Source organism: Macrobrachium rosenbergii, chromosome 14 (genome assembly GCF_040412425.1).
Source record: "Macrobrachium rosenbergii isolate ZJJX-2024 chromosome 14, ASM4041242v1, whole genome shotgun sequence".
NCBI classification, from domain to species: Eukaryota; Metazoa; Arthropoda; class Malacostraca; order Decapoda; family Palaemonidae; genus Macrobrachium; species Macrobrachium rosenbergii.
Genome location: NC_089754.1, coordinates 51048997 through 51064770, shown reverse-complemented (window position 1 = coordinate 51064770; position 15774 = coordinate 51048997). Strand labels below are relative to the sequence as shown.

The 15774-nt window shown below is 35.2% G+C and overlaps 1 protein-coding gene across 1 annotated transcript in view; it reads left to right on the top strand.

Moving 5' to 3' along the window:
• Positions 1-15774, top strand: part of LOC136846139 (ankyrin repeat domain-containing protein 13C) — a 28654-nt gene that overhangs the window by 1295 nt on the left and 11585 nt on the right. Inside the window, exons 2-9 of the mRNA XM_067116879.1 lie at positions 2819-2860; positions 4666-4770; positions 5009-5140; positions 6860-7071; positions 7276-7407; positions 8542-8700; positions 11695-11844; positions 12094-12223. Of these exons, the coding sequence (XP_066972980.1) occupies positions 2819-2860; positions 4666-4770; positions 5009-5140; positions 6860-7071; positions 7276-7407; positions 8542-8700; positions 11695-11844; positions 12094-12223 (1062 nt within the window). The remainder of the gene's footprint in view (positions 1-2818; positions 2861-4665; positions 4771-5008; positions 5141-6859; positions 7072-7275; positions 7408-8541; positions 8701-11694; positions 11845-12093; positions 12224-15774) is intronic.

The following is a 15774-nucleotide window of genomic DNA, read 5'->3' as shown; positions in this document are numbered from 1 at the left end:
CACGCAGAAATCAGGTCATAAGAATAAAGTGGGTCAGACCTATGGTGCACTGGGTGGGGAGGGTAATACTATATAGTAGCTCTTTGGAGTTCTGGTGAGAAAACATTAGAGAACTCGCCAATGAGCGAGGGAAGGAATGTGAATAATTTTTCTTATTCCTGAGAAGCTTGCCTGAAAAGAAAAAGAAGTACTGTGTAGACTGATTCAAAGTCTAGATAAAAAGATAGTAACTGCATATAATGCCATTGACATCAGTAGGTATTAACATATTAAATATTATCCATGTACTTATTGTGTCTGAGCTTAATGAAGCTAAGCATTCAAAATGCAGTCTCATGATTTTATTTTTCCAAAGTGAAGCTAAAAGGAGCAACTAATTTGTAATAGTTTTTGAAATATGTTTATGGCTACAAGCCCAGAAAACCATATTCAGTAATCATCTATGGGCTCAGACTTCTAGTCTTGATCTATTATTTTGTTGGCACAGACAGACATACGTGGGCAAGGCTGATGTGAGGTAAAATCAGCATTGGCCTACATACAAGAATGCATTCCCCCTTCTCTGTTACTAAATACAGCAAAAGCGTATCATCACCGAAAATGTGTTTATTAATTAATCCAATTAAAAGGAAACAACTGTATATTGGTACCAGATTTAGAGATATATCTTTTCTATGATGTGCCAATTTACCCTCAAACTTGGTAACAATAAGAATGGCTACTTAGTGATATGGAAAAGCTCAGCCTAACTGAAAATCTTATACACTTTTCAATGAGCATTAACTTATATAAGGGTAGGGTATATTATTTGATGTTACAATTTTTATATGAAAAGTATTAGATTTTATCAGTTGATCAATAGACAAAAAAAAGTTGAGGCCTAGTCCTGCATTACAACACCTTAAGACAATGGGATCCCTGTGATTCTCTCTCTCTCTCTCTCTCTCTCTCTCTCTGCATTAGTTTTTTATTCTGTCATGTGTCCTTCCCCCTAGTGTTTTTCTCTCATCCTCTGTCTGTGGTTGATTACATTCCACAGTGTTGCCATGACCGCCTGTCAATGAATGTTAACTTTTCAGTGACAGATTAGTTGAAAAAGAGTATAGTATTAGGCTGTGCAACTATAGCCTTTCCCTGTGGATGTGTAAAATATCTCTTTACTTCTGTAGCCAAAATAGACATATCCAGTTGTGAAAAGCTGATCTTTTTCCAATAACGTTTCATGTGTAACAAACCCCCACAGTGTCTTTGAGCTGTAAGCCTGCCGCTCTATGCCTTGAATGTTGACCTAGGCTTAGGCTGTTCAAATATTTTTAATCCTTGGTACTGGTATTTTGCTGTGCAGCCATAGCCTAGCTCTGTGGTTGTATTAACTGAAGAGTCTTAATACATCTCTTAACTATTATATAGCCATAAGGCCATACTGTTAAAGTAATAAGGCATCCTGATTCGCGGAAAGTTGAGGTTTCATAATAGTTTCACAGTAAGGGGACTCTCATTGCACCTGAAGCCTCTGAGCTTATACTATGAAGCCTGTCATAACCTAGGATGTTGGTTACTGTTGTCATAAACTAGGTTAGTTGTTAGCCTAGTCTACGCAAGTGCCTAGGGTCGTGTTACACAATAGAAGTATGCATGGTTCATGGCAGATGTTTTGCTCTGCATTGGTGCCTCAGGTGCAAGTGTAGCATTTTTCTAACTTTGGATAGGATATTTTGTACTTATAGTGTTTTGTATTTTTTTCCCATGGTATAAATTTATTTTATTTTCAATGTTTTCACAAAATTCAAATTTTTCAGCTACTGAATTTCATTTTTTCCTCATCATATGACTGTTGTAGTTCAAGTACTTCACTTCTTGTCAGTATTATTGGCCAAATAACAAAAAATTAGTTAGGATTAAAATGGTAGAACTTATATTGCAGCGGACACTTCCTCCTATACAAATACAATGCTTATGATGTTCAGTTTTTATGTATTAGTTCTTGCTCTGAAAAAAAGACTATACCATTGCATGTCTGAACTGTAAAAGGAATCTATATCTTCACAAATCTAATGATGGAAACACTCTACAATGTAAAATTTATAACTTCACGTATTATGCATATTAGGATGTATATTAGTTAGAATAAGAAAAAGAATACGATAATCATTCATGGGTGCAGCAAGGAAAAATGATGCTCAAGTATCCTCTACCCAGATGAGAGTACTGTACGCCTCTTCTCCCACCCCCCCATGTAAAGATAAAGAATGTCATGACTCTTAACCAGTGAGTGTAGTGATGTCTTAGAAGGAAATTCCTTCAGTAATCAAAGAGGAGCTTAATATTTTGGGGGAATTTGACGTGAATCACTTTTGTGGCTTGGTGTTTAGAACAGGAAAGCCCAAGAGAGCTGAGAAGCATATGGGGCTTAATCACTGACTTTTGCTCATGCCCTCACATTTTGTTACTGGAATTTATGCAGCAATAGCTTCTGTCATTGACTGTTGATCAGTTGGTTAGCTCTCTGAGTGAGAGACCATTAGTGCAGTGAATGAGTCAATAGCTGGTGGGCAACCCTCAAAGAACTGACCAGACCAGTATTGTAAACTTTAGTGGTGAAAGACTTATGGTGTATCATTTATGCTACTGTATATTGTAGTACATAATTAAAATATTTCCCTTTGTGTTTTCAGCCTTTTCTCATTTTGCAAAATCAAATGCATGATGTTTGGTAGATGTTAACACAACTATTACCTAGAATTACTCCCTCAATATTTGGATCCTTCTAAACCTTTACTGGGGTCCATTTTGTAAAAGTTATTCTTTTTCATTTCAGGAAATACTCCACTTCACTTGGCAGTTATGTTGGGGCATAAAGGTGACTATTTAGATCTCGTTTTTGTTCTTACTGAATTTTATTGGTATGTTATGCATGTGATTTTGATGATGATCATCCAGATGCATGGTGAAGTCTGCCATGAACCTGAAGAACTAAGAAAAACTTCAAAAAAGAAAAACAAGCTTTAACTGCTAAACTTTCGGTAAAATGCGTACATTTTTCACGCAATGGCCTACACAGTAGTGTAATTGCAGCCTGAAAAGAATTGTGTGTTTTTGTTTGTTGGTCTTTTATTTAGGAGGATATCCAGCACAGCTGGAAACAGTTATTGAAGCTTAATAGAAAGATAATTAATTGGTAGGCTGACAAGTAATCTCCCTCTGGGGGAGGCTGGCAGGAAGGTACTGTATATCCTTCATGTCCATAAAGTTGGGAGTTATAGAGTCAGTTGCATGACCTCCTTCCAGGCTTCATTCAGTTAAGTGTAATTACAAGTAAAGAATACAGGTTCATATTCACTGTGCATACCTCAAATTAATTTGCAATGCAGTATATAAATTATTAAAGATCTCACATTATGGAAAATTTCCCAACTAATTGAGTAAATTTCTGAAGTGTTTTGATATTTGATTATATATTTGTTACTTAAAGAACATAAAGAAATGAGTTCCCCTCTCAAATTGTTCAAAGAAATAGGAAATCATTGAGTAGAGTAGCTTTCATTTAACCTACCCAGTGGAGGGGATTAATAGAGAGTGTAGGTATTTAGGAAATTAGTTTTTTTTTTTTTTAGATAAAGGGTGTCTAGTAAATTTTTGGCAGTAAAAAGACTTGCTTTTCTAATTTTTTAGCAAAACTTTTAAATAAACCATGTATGAAAGGAGGTGAAATTTTTTAATATTAATTTACCGGGAAAATCTCAAATCTTGTGAAAATCTTGATATAGGAGTGGCCAGCTCTTTGCAAAGCTATGAAATCACTTTAGCTGAATAGCAGGAAATTTCAGGAGTGTATAAAAATAACAAAAGCAGAAGTGAGGAAGGCAGTTCACTGTTGTGGAAGAAGGGTAGTTCATGGAAGAAGTAGGCCATGTTTGGTACCTTAGGCTTATGTATTTAAAAGTAAAGTAGGTATTTAGATGGGAGCAAGAAAAAAATGAGCAAAAATCTAGATGATCTGGAAAGTGAATGTGGGATTACTGAATAAAAATGACCCATTAGTCAACACAGCCCCTGGTGATGATTCAGAATGCACATATTGCTGTATATAACAAACATTGATATTGACAAAGAAAATGAGGCAGTTTTGAAAAGGTGGAGCTATACAATGCTGAGATGTTAAATCAGTGTGCATGAAGAAGTGTCAAAAGAGTTGTGCAAATCACCTGCATAAATATTGAGAGGTCAAGACTGACATGGTTTGGACACAAAGAGAAAGGGTGAAGAACAGTTAGAAAAGTAGTAGGTAGGTGAGGAACAGTTAGAAAAGTAGTAGGTAAGCAGGTAACAAGATAAAACCTTTGGGAAGGCTAAAAGAAATCATGGAAATAGGGCATGGCTGAAGACATAGGCTGTATCGGAATTCAGATGGAAAGTGTATAAGACACTTTAGAGAACTTATTTCACATGTGACCACCCCAAAAAATCTGTTGTAACAATGATGAAGAAGATTCTAATGAATGTATGGCACATTCTTATTTATTTTAACAAATCCTTTTAAAAACAGAATAGTTTTATGCCACTGTATCTTAGAGTAATTGTTACAAGTTTTGACAGGTTTATGTAACATTTCAAAATGATTTAGCTTTTGAGTTTCAAAATGTTTCAAGTTGTTATCTTTTGCAGAGTGTATACACCTTCTTTTGGCTCATGGAGCACCAGTTAAAGTGAAAAATTGTAATGGGTGGAGTCCACTAGCCGAAGCTATTAGCTTTGGTGATCGACAGACTAGTAAGTCTTATTGTGTTAGCTATGTATCAAATTTTACTTATCAGTTGTCTTTGTGGATTTGCATTTGTTAGACTGTGTGTGATATATTTAACTCTCATTTGACCTTTGTATGTGTTAATTCTCACTTGATCTTTGTATACAAAAATATTCAAGACAGGCAGAAATTCAGTCACATAACTGATCAAGTAAAAACCATAACTCTGTTTGTTGCATCCTCTAAACAGTTTTTTGTTTGTAGTTTCAGTATTGTTAAGGAAACTAAAACAGCAGTCCAGGGAGCACATGGAAATGCGGAGACCGGACTTAGTGAGGGCGCTTTCACAGATGGGTGATTTTTATATGGAACTTAAATGGGATTTTCAGAGTTGGGGTATGTATAATAGCATGCAGTTTTTGTTCTAAGGAATTTATTGTTCCTACGAGGATACAAAACTATTTATGTAATTATGTTATTGATTTCCGTTTAGTTTGTTAAAATTATGTACTTTACATAACTGCGTTAAGTTAATAGTAGTAAGAAACTTATGGTGGGGGATCCATTCCAGCACTGCTCTGTAAGTTGATTTCCGCCTTAAGTCAATTTTGCTGTTATCAGCGCTTTAAAGACGCTCACAGTGCCGTAACTTGATGTTGCATCAAGTTACAGCACCATGAGCGCTGTTAACTTGATGCCTATTCTTGCTGTTAGTGCTGTCAACGGTGCTTATGTTACTGTAACTTGATGCAGCATCAAGTATTACGCTGTAGAACGCTGTTAACGGCACTGAAAAAGCTCCGTAAGTTGGTGATGCCATAAGTCGAGGACACACACATAGTAAGAAACTAATTAAAATTATACCAAAAGCTGTAGTTCTTTTTTAAAATTAATCCTAGGCAGAAAATACCACTTTAAACTTATTTACCAAATTCTTAAACAAGTAAGCTAGAAGTTCATTAAGAAATGGTTTAATAATAAGAAGCTGAGAGATGGGTAAAAGTCCTTGCTGACAGGCATTAGAAAATGTACAGAACTGTGGAGATCTCTAAAGTATACCACTTGTTATAAGGTATTAGAAGAAAATGTTGTGGGTCTCTGTTAGTGTTAAGAGGTTTAAAGAACTGTAGGATTTACAGAGTAAACATCAAATTATATGTCCTTATTAGTAAATGATAGTAGATCATCAATAAGTTTAAAGATGCAGCGTAGTTAAAAATTTATAATGAGAAACATGTCAGCTCAAATTAACCTTGTTAGGCTATAATTGCCACTTGTAGGGATGCCTAATTTTTTTGCTCTGTACAATATTTTATTATTGAATTTGATGACATTTTCTCTTTTGCAAAACATTAATCTCAAAACAAAGTTAATTCTACCAACAGCTAGCTTATGATTTTTTAAAAAGTATTTCCAGACGTGAAAAAAATATGATGCCACAATGCACTGATGAGGATCCTACTGTGATACTCTACATGTATAGAGTACCAAAACAAAGTTAGCAATTTTTTCATTGCATAGAAAAATACTTAGCTTTTATTAATTTTAATGATCCACTTGTACTTGGATTCATTATCTTTTATCATTAAGTTATCTGAACTTGAAGTGGGAAAATTCTTGTAAATACATTTGATAGAAATAGTGGTATATCTCAACTTGACCTACTTTTATGAAACTTAGGTATAGCATATATTTTGTTATGTTGTAGTTTGCAGGTGTATGACTTCTTGTACAGTATTTTAAGAGTACGGTATTCACAAGTATTGGTTTGATATTTGAAATATTTAAATTACAAGATTCAAAGTCTATACTTCATTTAGTTTTGGAGACTAGAAGTTGACCATGATATTTTTAATGTAGGAATTTAGAGTTATTGCTAAGTAAATTTATTGTTAAATATAACATATTGATTCTGAATATCTTGAAATTTACCTTAAGAAAATTATCTTTAAATACATTATCATCACAAGTCTAAATAAGGTCCATTACATCTTTAATACACAAATGCTAAATGAATTTAGGGTTTATATTTTTTTGTAGTGTTTATATTTTTTACCAGGAAACCAGATGTATATTTTGATTTATGGTTAATTTAATTATTTATTTCTTTTTCAGTGCCACTTGTGTCCAGAATGCTTCCGTCCGATATTTGTAAGATACACAAAAAGGGAGCGTCAATACGGTTAGATACTACTTTAGTTGACTTCAATGATATGAGATGGGAGAGAGGAGATATTAGCTTCTTATTTTCTGGTAGCTCCAAACCATCTCATTCTTTAACCGTTTTAGACAACAAACTCAAGGTTTACCAGGGTGTTCGTCATGAGGTTAGTGTGTTTAAGTTTTAGTTTTTAGCTTATAGCTTTCATTGCCTAATTTTTAGGTGAAGGTTGAAAATGATGTAAATATTCTTATTTCTCATATACAAACCAGTCAAGATCTTTAGAGAATGTCTGCCATTTTGCAGATTTCTGGAAGGAGATATTACTGCACTTTTCATAACATTTTATGACAGTTGCTGTAAATTTCAGGAAACAGAAGCAGAAATAGAAGATGAGGTTGACATCCTTATGAGTTCAGATATTGTAGCTGCACAGATGTCTACAAAGCAAATTACTTTTGCCAGAGCACAGACAGGCTGGATATTCAGAGCAGACAAAAAGGTGTGTTAGCGTATTCTGTTGGTATTTTGTTCTGATTGTTTACTTCTTCTGTAGTATGATGAATTTTGCCTGATGGTGAGGTGATTTTTCTCAGAATTATAATTTGTGAGATGTGCACTACCTGATCAAGCCATAAATATCAGGTGTAATAAATGCTTTGCTAAATTGACTGTTTTACGGTTTCTGAAATTATGGTGGTGCTGTTTGCGCTATTCATGATTACCAGGAAGATTTCTGGGTACTTGTCAAATTAAAGAGGTCGAGACCCCGTGTAGTAGTAGGTTTGTCGCAGAGGATTGGACAAGATGGGTACTGGGAAGAAAAACACATCGGTGTGACCGATATTTTATATCCATGGAAATAAGGCGACAGATCGTTTATGGGGAAAAAAAATTCTTTTGAACCCATTTAGATTCTGATCACATTAAATGATCATGCAGATTTCATTCCTTAGAATCCCAGTGTCACCTGTGGGTGATGGTTGGAGGGTTTTGGGTTGTTTAACTTATCTCTCACACAAGCAGTAGCAGTTCAAAGAAAATAATCATTAAAATATTTTACCTAAACTTATTATTTTGTATGTGCAATAACAGCTATAAATAGTAATAACATATCCTGCATATCAATGGATAGGAAATTCGTGGTGCAAAACGTACATATGAACTCAGTTATTTGCCCTTGGATGTGCATCACTCTAATTATAAAAGAAAAATATCTATCAAGCTCATAAGTGGTGAGCCAGAACTGAGTGTTTTGACCCAAAATAGTTTTGAGAAACCCTCAACCCCCTCTACCAATTCTCCAGGTTTGATCAGTTTTAAAGTATTTTATTCTTTAGTGGCAAAACTGTGCAAAAAAAGGAATTAAACCTGATATTTTCTCATTCTCTTGGATATTTTATATGTAAGTAAATTTGGCATTTTAATGAATGAAGTGAAAGTCAGTAGGGATTTTTCTTGAGTAAGACTTGAGCTTAATAGCACAGAAATATTTTGAAAGTTTTTGTCCAGATTTTTAAAATTTAATTTGATTAAGATCATTGTTATTGTTAATTCAGTTCTTCAAAATGTCCGCATGCATTTATTTTAAAGGAAACCAGGGAGAATACGTTTCATGATTTGTTTATTCTCTCAGGAAATGGTTGGTAAGTTTAATGCAGATTTCTACTATTTGAATGGACTGACCATCGAATCTCGGAAAAGAAGAGAACACTTGAGTGAAGAAGACTTACAGAAAAACAAAGCAATATTGGAAAACTTCACAAAAGGTGGAGGAGCACATTCCTTCGATGAGGTATGCTGGCTTCTAAGTTGTTTTTCTGTTTTATTTTTTCTGTGAATACAGTTTATGCAGGTATTTAATCATCTTTATATTTATTGTTGTTGTTTTCGTTACAAACGTAAAAATATTCAAATGGGACAAGCATAAATGCCATTGACTTTCAAAGCTTGATTATAAATTAGGATGCCCATGTATAAAAAATAAAAAGCACAGAAAATAGCAGATACAATTAAGTAAGCAAGGGGGACAAATATGTATGTTCATAAACAACCATATAAGTAAAAAAATTGGCAGTGTTGCTTGGCCTTTTTAAAGAAGTAAAATAGAGAGTCTCTTAACCAAATCATCAGAACTGAGAGTGTTCCAGATGATTAACCTAGTTTAAAACATTGCCCAGGTTAAGTAGATCAGCTATGCCAATGTCAGTAATGAAAAGATATTAATCTGTAATACAGAATACATATAAGGAAACATATAACACATGAAAAATATTGACATTTTTAATGAGAGTGTGTAAAATATAAGAAAATATAAGAAAGCTAAATCCTGTTTAAATTCACTAGAATCCTGATAAGTCATTATAGTAGGTTCTCTTAGTCTTAAAAATACATCTTAATTGTACTACTTGTAATAGCATTTTATTTCTGAAATGAATCTTACCTCTGTATTATGATAACTATAAAGTCCCATGCCAGCAAGACGACAAAGTATAAACACAAAAAATTTTTACTTAGATCATCAAGTTATACTGTGTTTTAACCCCTACAGATCATCAAGTTATACTGTGTTTTAACCCCTACCCTTTCAGGGTGAACCATGATTCATGTGTCTATTCCTAGTTTTTTGTTTCTGTTTTGGTGGTAAGAGAATGTATTGTTTAATTTGCTTTTTGTTGCTGAACCAAGGATTTTGAGATTGTGGGTAAATGTTGAGGAAAGGTTACAAACTTCCTTTTGTCCCAACCTTCTCTAGCTGCTCCTATAGTACACTTCCCCTCTTATTTACACAACAAAAAAACTCCAGTCCTACAGCAAGAAGTGGACTTGCTGTTGATGAAAGGAGTAGTGGAGATAGTCTCAGGTTCTTCCCCGTGGTTTTGCAGTCATCTGTCATTTGTACCAAAGGCCCTAGGAGGGTAGAGATAATTCTTGGACATCTCCAGATTAAATTTTTGTGTTCTTCTGACTCGGTTCACCATGAAGTCAACGGACTTGTTTCTTGCTGCCACATGGGAGAAAAATTGGATGGTATCAATAGTTATGGTGGATGCATTACATATGTCAATTCATCTGAGCTCAAGGAAATCTCTCATTTTGTGTTCCAAGGAAAGATTTTTCAGTTTTGGGCATTGTGCTTTGTTCTCAGTACAGCCATTCAGGCTATCACCAGAGTTCTGTCCCTGATGGGGAAATTGGCCTGCCTTCTTGCCAAGTACTCTACCTAGATGACTGGCTGGTTCTTGCATCCAGTCCTGAGGATATCGGAGGGCTAAATGTTTTCTATTGAAACTGGCAATGTACTGGGAATAATTCTAAACTTTTCAAGAACCTGTCACCTCTGAAGATAAGGGAAAGTGCTTCAGCTCAATTATATATATCTGGGGATGAGCCTGGATACCAAGAATGCATGGCTTTTCCCAAGAAGCTCTGGTCTTCCTTAAGAACCTGGCTAAACAAGCACACACCAGTCTAGACCTTTTCTTTGTGCCCCTTAAAACCTCTGTCTGGAGAAGGTTGTAAATGCAGAGCACTGGTGGTGTAACTCAGTATTCACTGTTCACTCTTTTGGAATGTAGAATTAATATGAAAATAGCAGAGTTCTTTCACCCCCCTTTTCAGCAGGAGAACTCATATTCTGAGTATTTTAAGGTAGTTTTACTCTAGTTTTCCTACTTAAGTAGGAATTTGTTGAGTTTTGGGGAGTATGAAGGTGCCTAGTTTTGGGTTTGGCAAGGGCCTTTGTTCTTTTACTGCTGTTGCTCTGTTGGCCCAGACACAGGGCCTTTTTCTCACTGCCATAAAACTGGGAGTTGTTTGCACTTCAAGGTACCTCCACCAATTTTTAGAGGTCTTTGTGGCCTGATGAATTAGTCCTTGGCTGGTGGCATGGCAGAATCAGCAGATGGCTTCTAATAATTAGGAAAGTAGAGTCTCATTCCAAATGGAATTTATTTTGTACTTTTTGGGATTTAATTTTTGGCTCTTCACACACTTAAGCCACCTCCATTTTGAATGTGGGAATCAGGTATCATAATAGAGAGGTAAGATTTATTTGAGACATAGAAATTTTTATAATAAAATTTATTTTATTATGAATCACTGTCATCTCCAACCTTCCCAACCATGTAGTAGAAACAAAATTAAGAATAATAGACATATGAACCTCAGTTCACCCCAAAAGTGAAGGGGTTAATAGATGGTACAACCAAGAAATCAAGTCAACATGTTTGTGTTTTTACTCTGTTGTCCTTCCACAAGTGCAGGACTTTATAACTATCATAATAGAAAGGTAAGTATCTAGAAATGAATTTTAATATAAAAATTTCTATTCTGTTGAATTCTGTCTCATTACTTGTGGCTAGTATAAACTGTGCAAGTCTACCCTTAACAGGAACATTTTGATATAGGCTACTGCTCATACAGCATAAAAAACTTTAGATGAAGTAATTTAATTAAATGCAAAGCACAGTAGAGCAAAAGACTGTTTATTGAGAAGTACATCATAAGTAATGCTTAAATTTCTGACAACCTTAGTTTAGGTTATCCCAAATGTTTTGTGATAGAAAATCCTTTTCATACAAACACATTGATCATAAGAGCTATGCCTACCTCGCATTCCCACACTCACTGGATTTATGCCTTTTTTAAGAAATATTTTTAGCAATTGTCTCTGTAGTATTCCAGTTGCATATATACCATTTGCTTATGGTTTATTTTGTATTACTTGTATGTATGAAAGATTCAAGTATGTTGTTACAATCAATTTTTTTCTCCTGCTCTTTCATAGTCAACGAGGCGAGCATCATTGGAACCTCCAAGCACAGAACCTGTATCTTGGGAAACATATATTCAAGCAGAAGCTGGTAAACCACCACCACTTGGGAGGACACTCATATGCAAAGAGTCTTCAAAGTCATTCAAAGCTACAGTAGCTATGGTGAGTAGTGTTTGCTGTGACTATACTGAAATTTAGTTACTCTTTATGGAAGGTTTCAGTTTAACACATTAAACAGACACTTGGGGAGCTGATAAGTAACAAAGACCCTATGTTAAAGCCTGTACTTGAAAATTTTCTAGAAATCTTACAGCTACAGCAATTCCACATTGGGATGGGATTCTATTTGGGGATGATTTGATTTGCAAAAATAAAAATTACTTTTTATTTGAAAGGTGGTTTATATTTCAGAGTGAAGAGTTTCCCTTGACAGTTGAAATGCTCTTAAATGTTTTGGAAGTGATAGCACCTTTTAAGCATTTTGCCAAGTTAAGAGAATTTGTCCAGATGAAGCTACCTTCAGGTTTTCCAGTCAAAATAGGTAAGTTTATTCAGTTTTGCCTTTTCAAAGTTTTTATCTGATAAAGTATATGATTATGTTACATAACTGCTTTAATGATAAAAAGTTCAGACTTCAATATTTTTTGTGTAATTGCTAGGAAGCCCTGTGCTGTTTTACAATTATTTATTGTTATATTATTGTAAATTCAGCCATATGGTCATATCTAAAATGTGGTTTATCTACAGAGTTATTATTATCACTATTATTTGTAGACATTAGTTATTATTATCACTGTTATTGTTATTGAAAACAATTGCTGCTTCAGTGGCATTCAGTTTATACAGTCTGCTCTGTTTCTTGTATTATATTCTCATCAGCATGTAGATGATTTGGTAAATTTCCAAAGGACATGGAAAGATATACTGTTTCTTTATTGTTTACTTATTAACTCTCATGTTTTGATGCATGCGCAAGCAGTCATCCACAGAGAGAATGAATAAAAAACAGTGTTTTATAGGTATATATACCAGAGGAGCTGGTTTAAGGTGAGCTGAAGTTCTGGTGTGTCGAATTGTCATTGGTCATTTGGAATGCCAGGTGTTCTTGCTGTAAAGCTTATATCCTAAGATGCTAGTACTTCCTCAGTTGTGTTAGTAAAGGAGATTAGGAAGTTTCCATTGGTGTATCCCCCTCTTGTGTGAATGGTGCAATACTCCATTTTGGTGCAGGGGTGGTTATATGTCTCATTCACCCCCCTTTCCCCTGTTGGCATTTGGTGCCTCTTAGTTATTACATTTCTTTCTGCGCCTCTCTCTCTTTCATTTGTTTCTAATATTGGTTGATTATCTGTGTTCCTTCTTCTGTCTTTCTTTCTTTAGTGTTGTCAGCTTACTACCATTTATTACTTATGTAAAAATCAGTTGTTCAAAATCTCCATGTGGGATATTTAAAATCAAGTACTTATATAATATCATAGCCTTTTAAGCTGCTCTAATGTTTCCATCTACCTTACCATAAGCTGGTATCTTACAAGAAATAACCTTGATATATTAACATGAGACAGGAGGAGCAGCCAAACCCGCATTTCTTGCACCAGGTGGTGAGAGGTGTAATCTGCTTTAGCAAAGGTAAAACACCAATGGAATCAGAATAAAGAAAAGAAATTTACACCAAATGATCCTGCAATTAAAAACACATGTGACAGCTTATACCACTGCGTACATTTGTACTTTGAAGATGGAACAAGTGGTTAATTCTGCTTGTTAATGATCTCTAACTATAACAGCCAATCTGACTACATTATTGAAGATCCCTCAATTTGGCTCTTGGTGCTGACAAAGTGTTTTAAGAAATTCTATTTTGATTATTCTATTTTGATTATTTTACTGGAAGTTTTTCTTCCCTCTAGCAACTGGGAATATTTAAATTGGAAGTTTGCACCAAGGTGGTGACCTGGATACCATTCTCTCCACTTTTCTTTTCATGGTGCATCTCCAGGAGTCTGTTTGCTGGATGATCTACTGGCACCTTCATATATAATTAGGGTTATTCTTCTATGTTAAACTTTTGATTATGTGCTTTAGGCTCAATTCCTCCTTGCAGATTGAAAAGGGACACAAGCCCAAATTCCTATGTACACTTGCCACTGTCTTAAGTTTTCTAGATGTTTTTCAGGAAGAGCCATAAATTTGGCAGACAAAAAATGTCTTGCTTAGACATCAGGGTATAGTGTAAGGTTCAAGCGGGGTTTGTCGATCTACATCTCAGTCAAATTGTGATGCCAACTTCAGGATATTTTTTTGTTGAGTAATCTTGTTGTTGTCATAAAGTCTGCATCTTTTAAAAAATTACCCTAAGGAATTTTGCTTCATCTTCATATGGTAAAATGGTGTTACTTACAAAGAGGGTTGGTATCTTTATTTTTAGCTTTCTGTAAAAGAAAATTATTGTGCTGGCTTTGTCTGTCTGCACTTTATTCTCTCCACACTTTATTTTGTCCGTACTTTTTTGTCCGCCCTCAGATCTTAAAAACTACTGAGGCTAGAGGGCTGCAAATTGGTATGTTGATCATCCACCCTCCAGTCATCAAACTTACCAAATTGCAGCTGTCTAGCCTCAGTAGTTTTTCTTTTATTTAAGGTTAAAGTTAGCCATAATCGTGCTTCTGGCAACGATAAAGGATAGGCCACCACCGGGCCATGCTTAAAGTTTCATGGGCTGTGGCTCATACAGCATTATACCGAGACCACCGAAAGATAGATCTATTTTCGGTGGCCTTGATTATACGCTGTAGCAGCTGCACAGAAAACCCAGTTGCGCTGAAGAAACTTTGGTGCATTTTTTACTTGTTTCTTAATTTGATGGCTTTTGTTTACTGAGGAGAAAACTAAAATCCTTACCACTAGCCCATTTGAAGTAGCTTTTACTGGGGTTTGAAATCATTGGGAGAGTTCGTCCACCTCCTGCATGAAAAAGGACCCAGAGATGATAATCAAATCACTTGCTGCAGAAAGCCTATTTGTGAGTACTGCATTCCCATTAAAGAAACGATTAGCGTCACCCTTGATGGCGAGTTCATGTCTGAGAACAACCCATTTCCCATATCTGAAAGAGTCCTATGAGATATGCTAATGGTCACAGCTATATGGGGGCCCCTTTCAGGCCATTCTCAAATATGTACATGGCTACCATCAAAGAGAAGACTTTCCAAGGAAATCTAAAACTAAAGATTTATGGGTGGTAGCTGTTACAATGAAAGTTGAAAAGGCTAAGAAACTAGCAGATGCCCTGAAGAGAAGCTTAGTGTTTAAGTTCACCATAGAGCACAACTAGCAGAAGAATTTTCCATTTCTTGAGGTCATAATTATAAAACAGTAAAGATGATTCAGAACTACGAGTATATGCCAAAGTAATGAATGCTGGCTGTTGCTTGAATGCACATGGAGAATGATCTGATGCCAGTAAAAAGCCAGTGGTGAGCACTTTTGTCAAAAAAGCATTCACCCATTGCATGTCATAGTCATAATAACAAACTTGATCCAATTTGTTAGTTATTAACAAATAATGGATACACAGACCATATTATTGAAAATGCAATCAAAAAGAATATTGAGGAATTTTACCAACCTACAACTAACAGTGTCTAGTGTCTATCTGAATTAAGGGTCTACATACAAGGAGGAATGCTGCCTCAGTAGCAGCCCTACTAATTAAAAACAGCACCGTTCCTGTTGAACTGAAGGAGGTGGGCATGAAAGTAGTGTATAAATTCACATGCCCAGAGGAGATGTACAGACACCACCCCACTTACAAACAAGTTATGTTCCGGATGGCCGTTTGTTTTTTGAATTGTTTGTAGGTTGGTTACTGTACAGTATGATATAAAATCAATACAGTACTGCATGTTTTTCATCTTAAAACATTACACTACATACAGTACTGTATGTACAGAATAGGCTCACAAAACAAAATTTGGTAAAGGAGTGGTAAAGGGGAGCACGCTGAACACAATTTTAATTTGCAATCCCATTTGTTTGTATCTCTGTTTGTAAGTTGAATGTTCGTAAATAGGTTGGTGTCTGTATACAGGT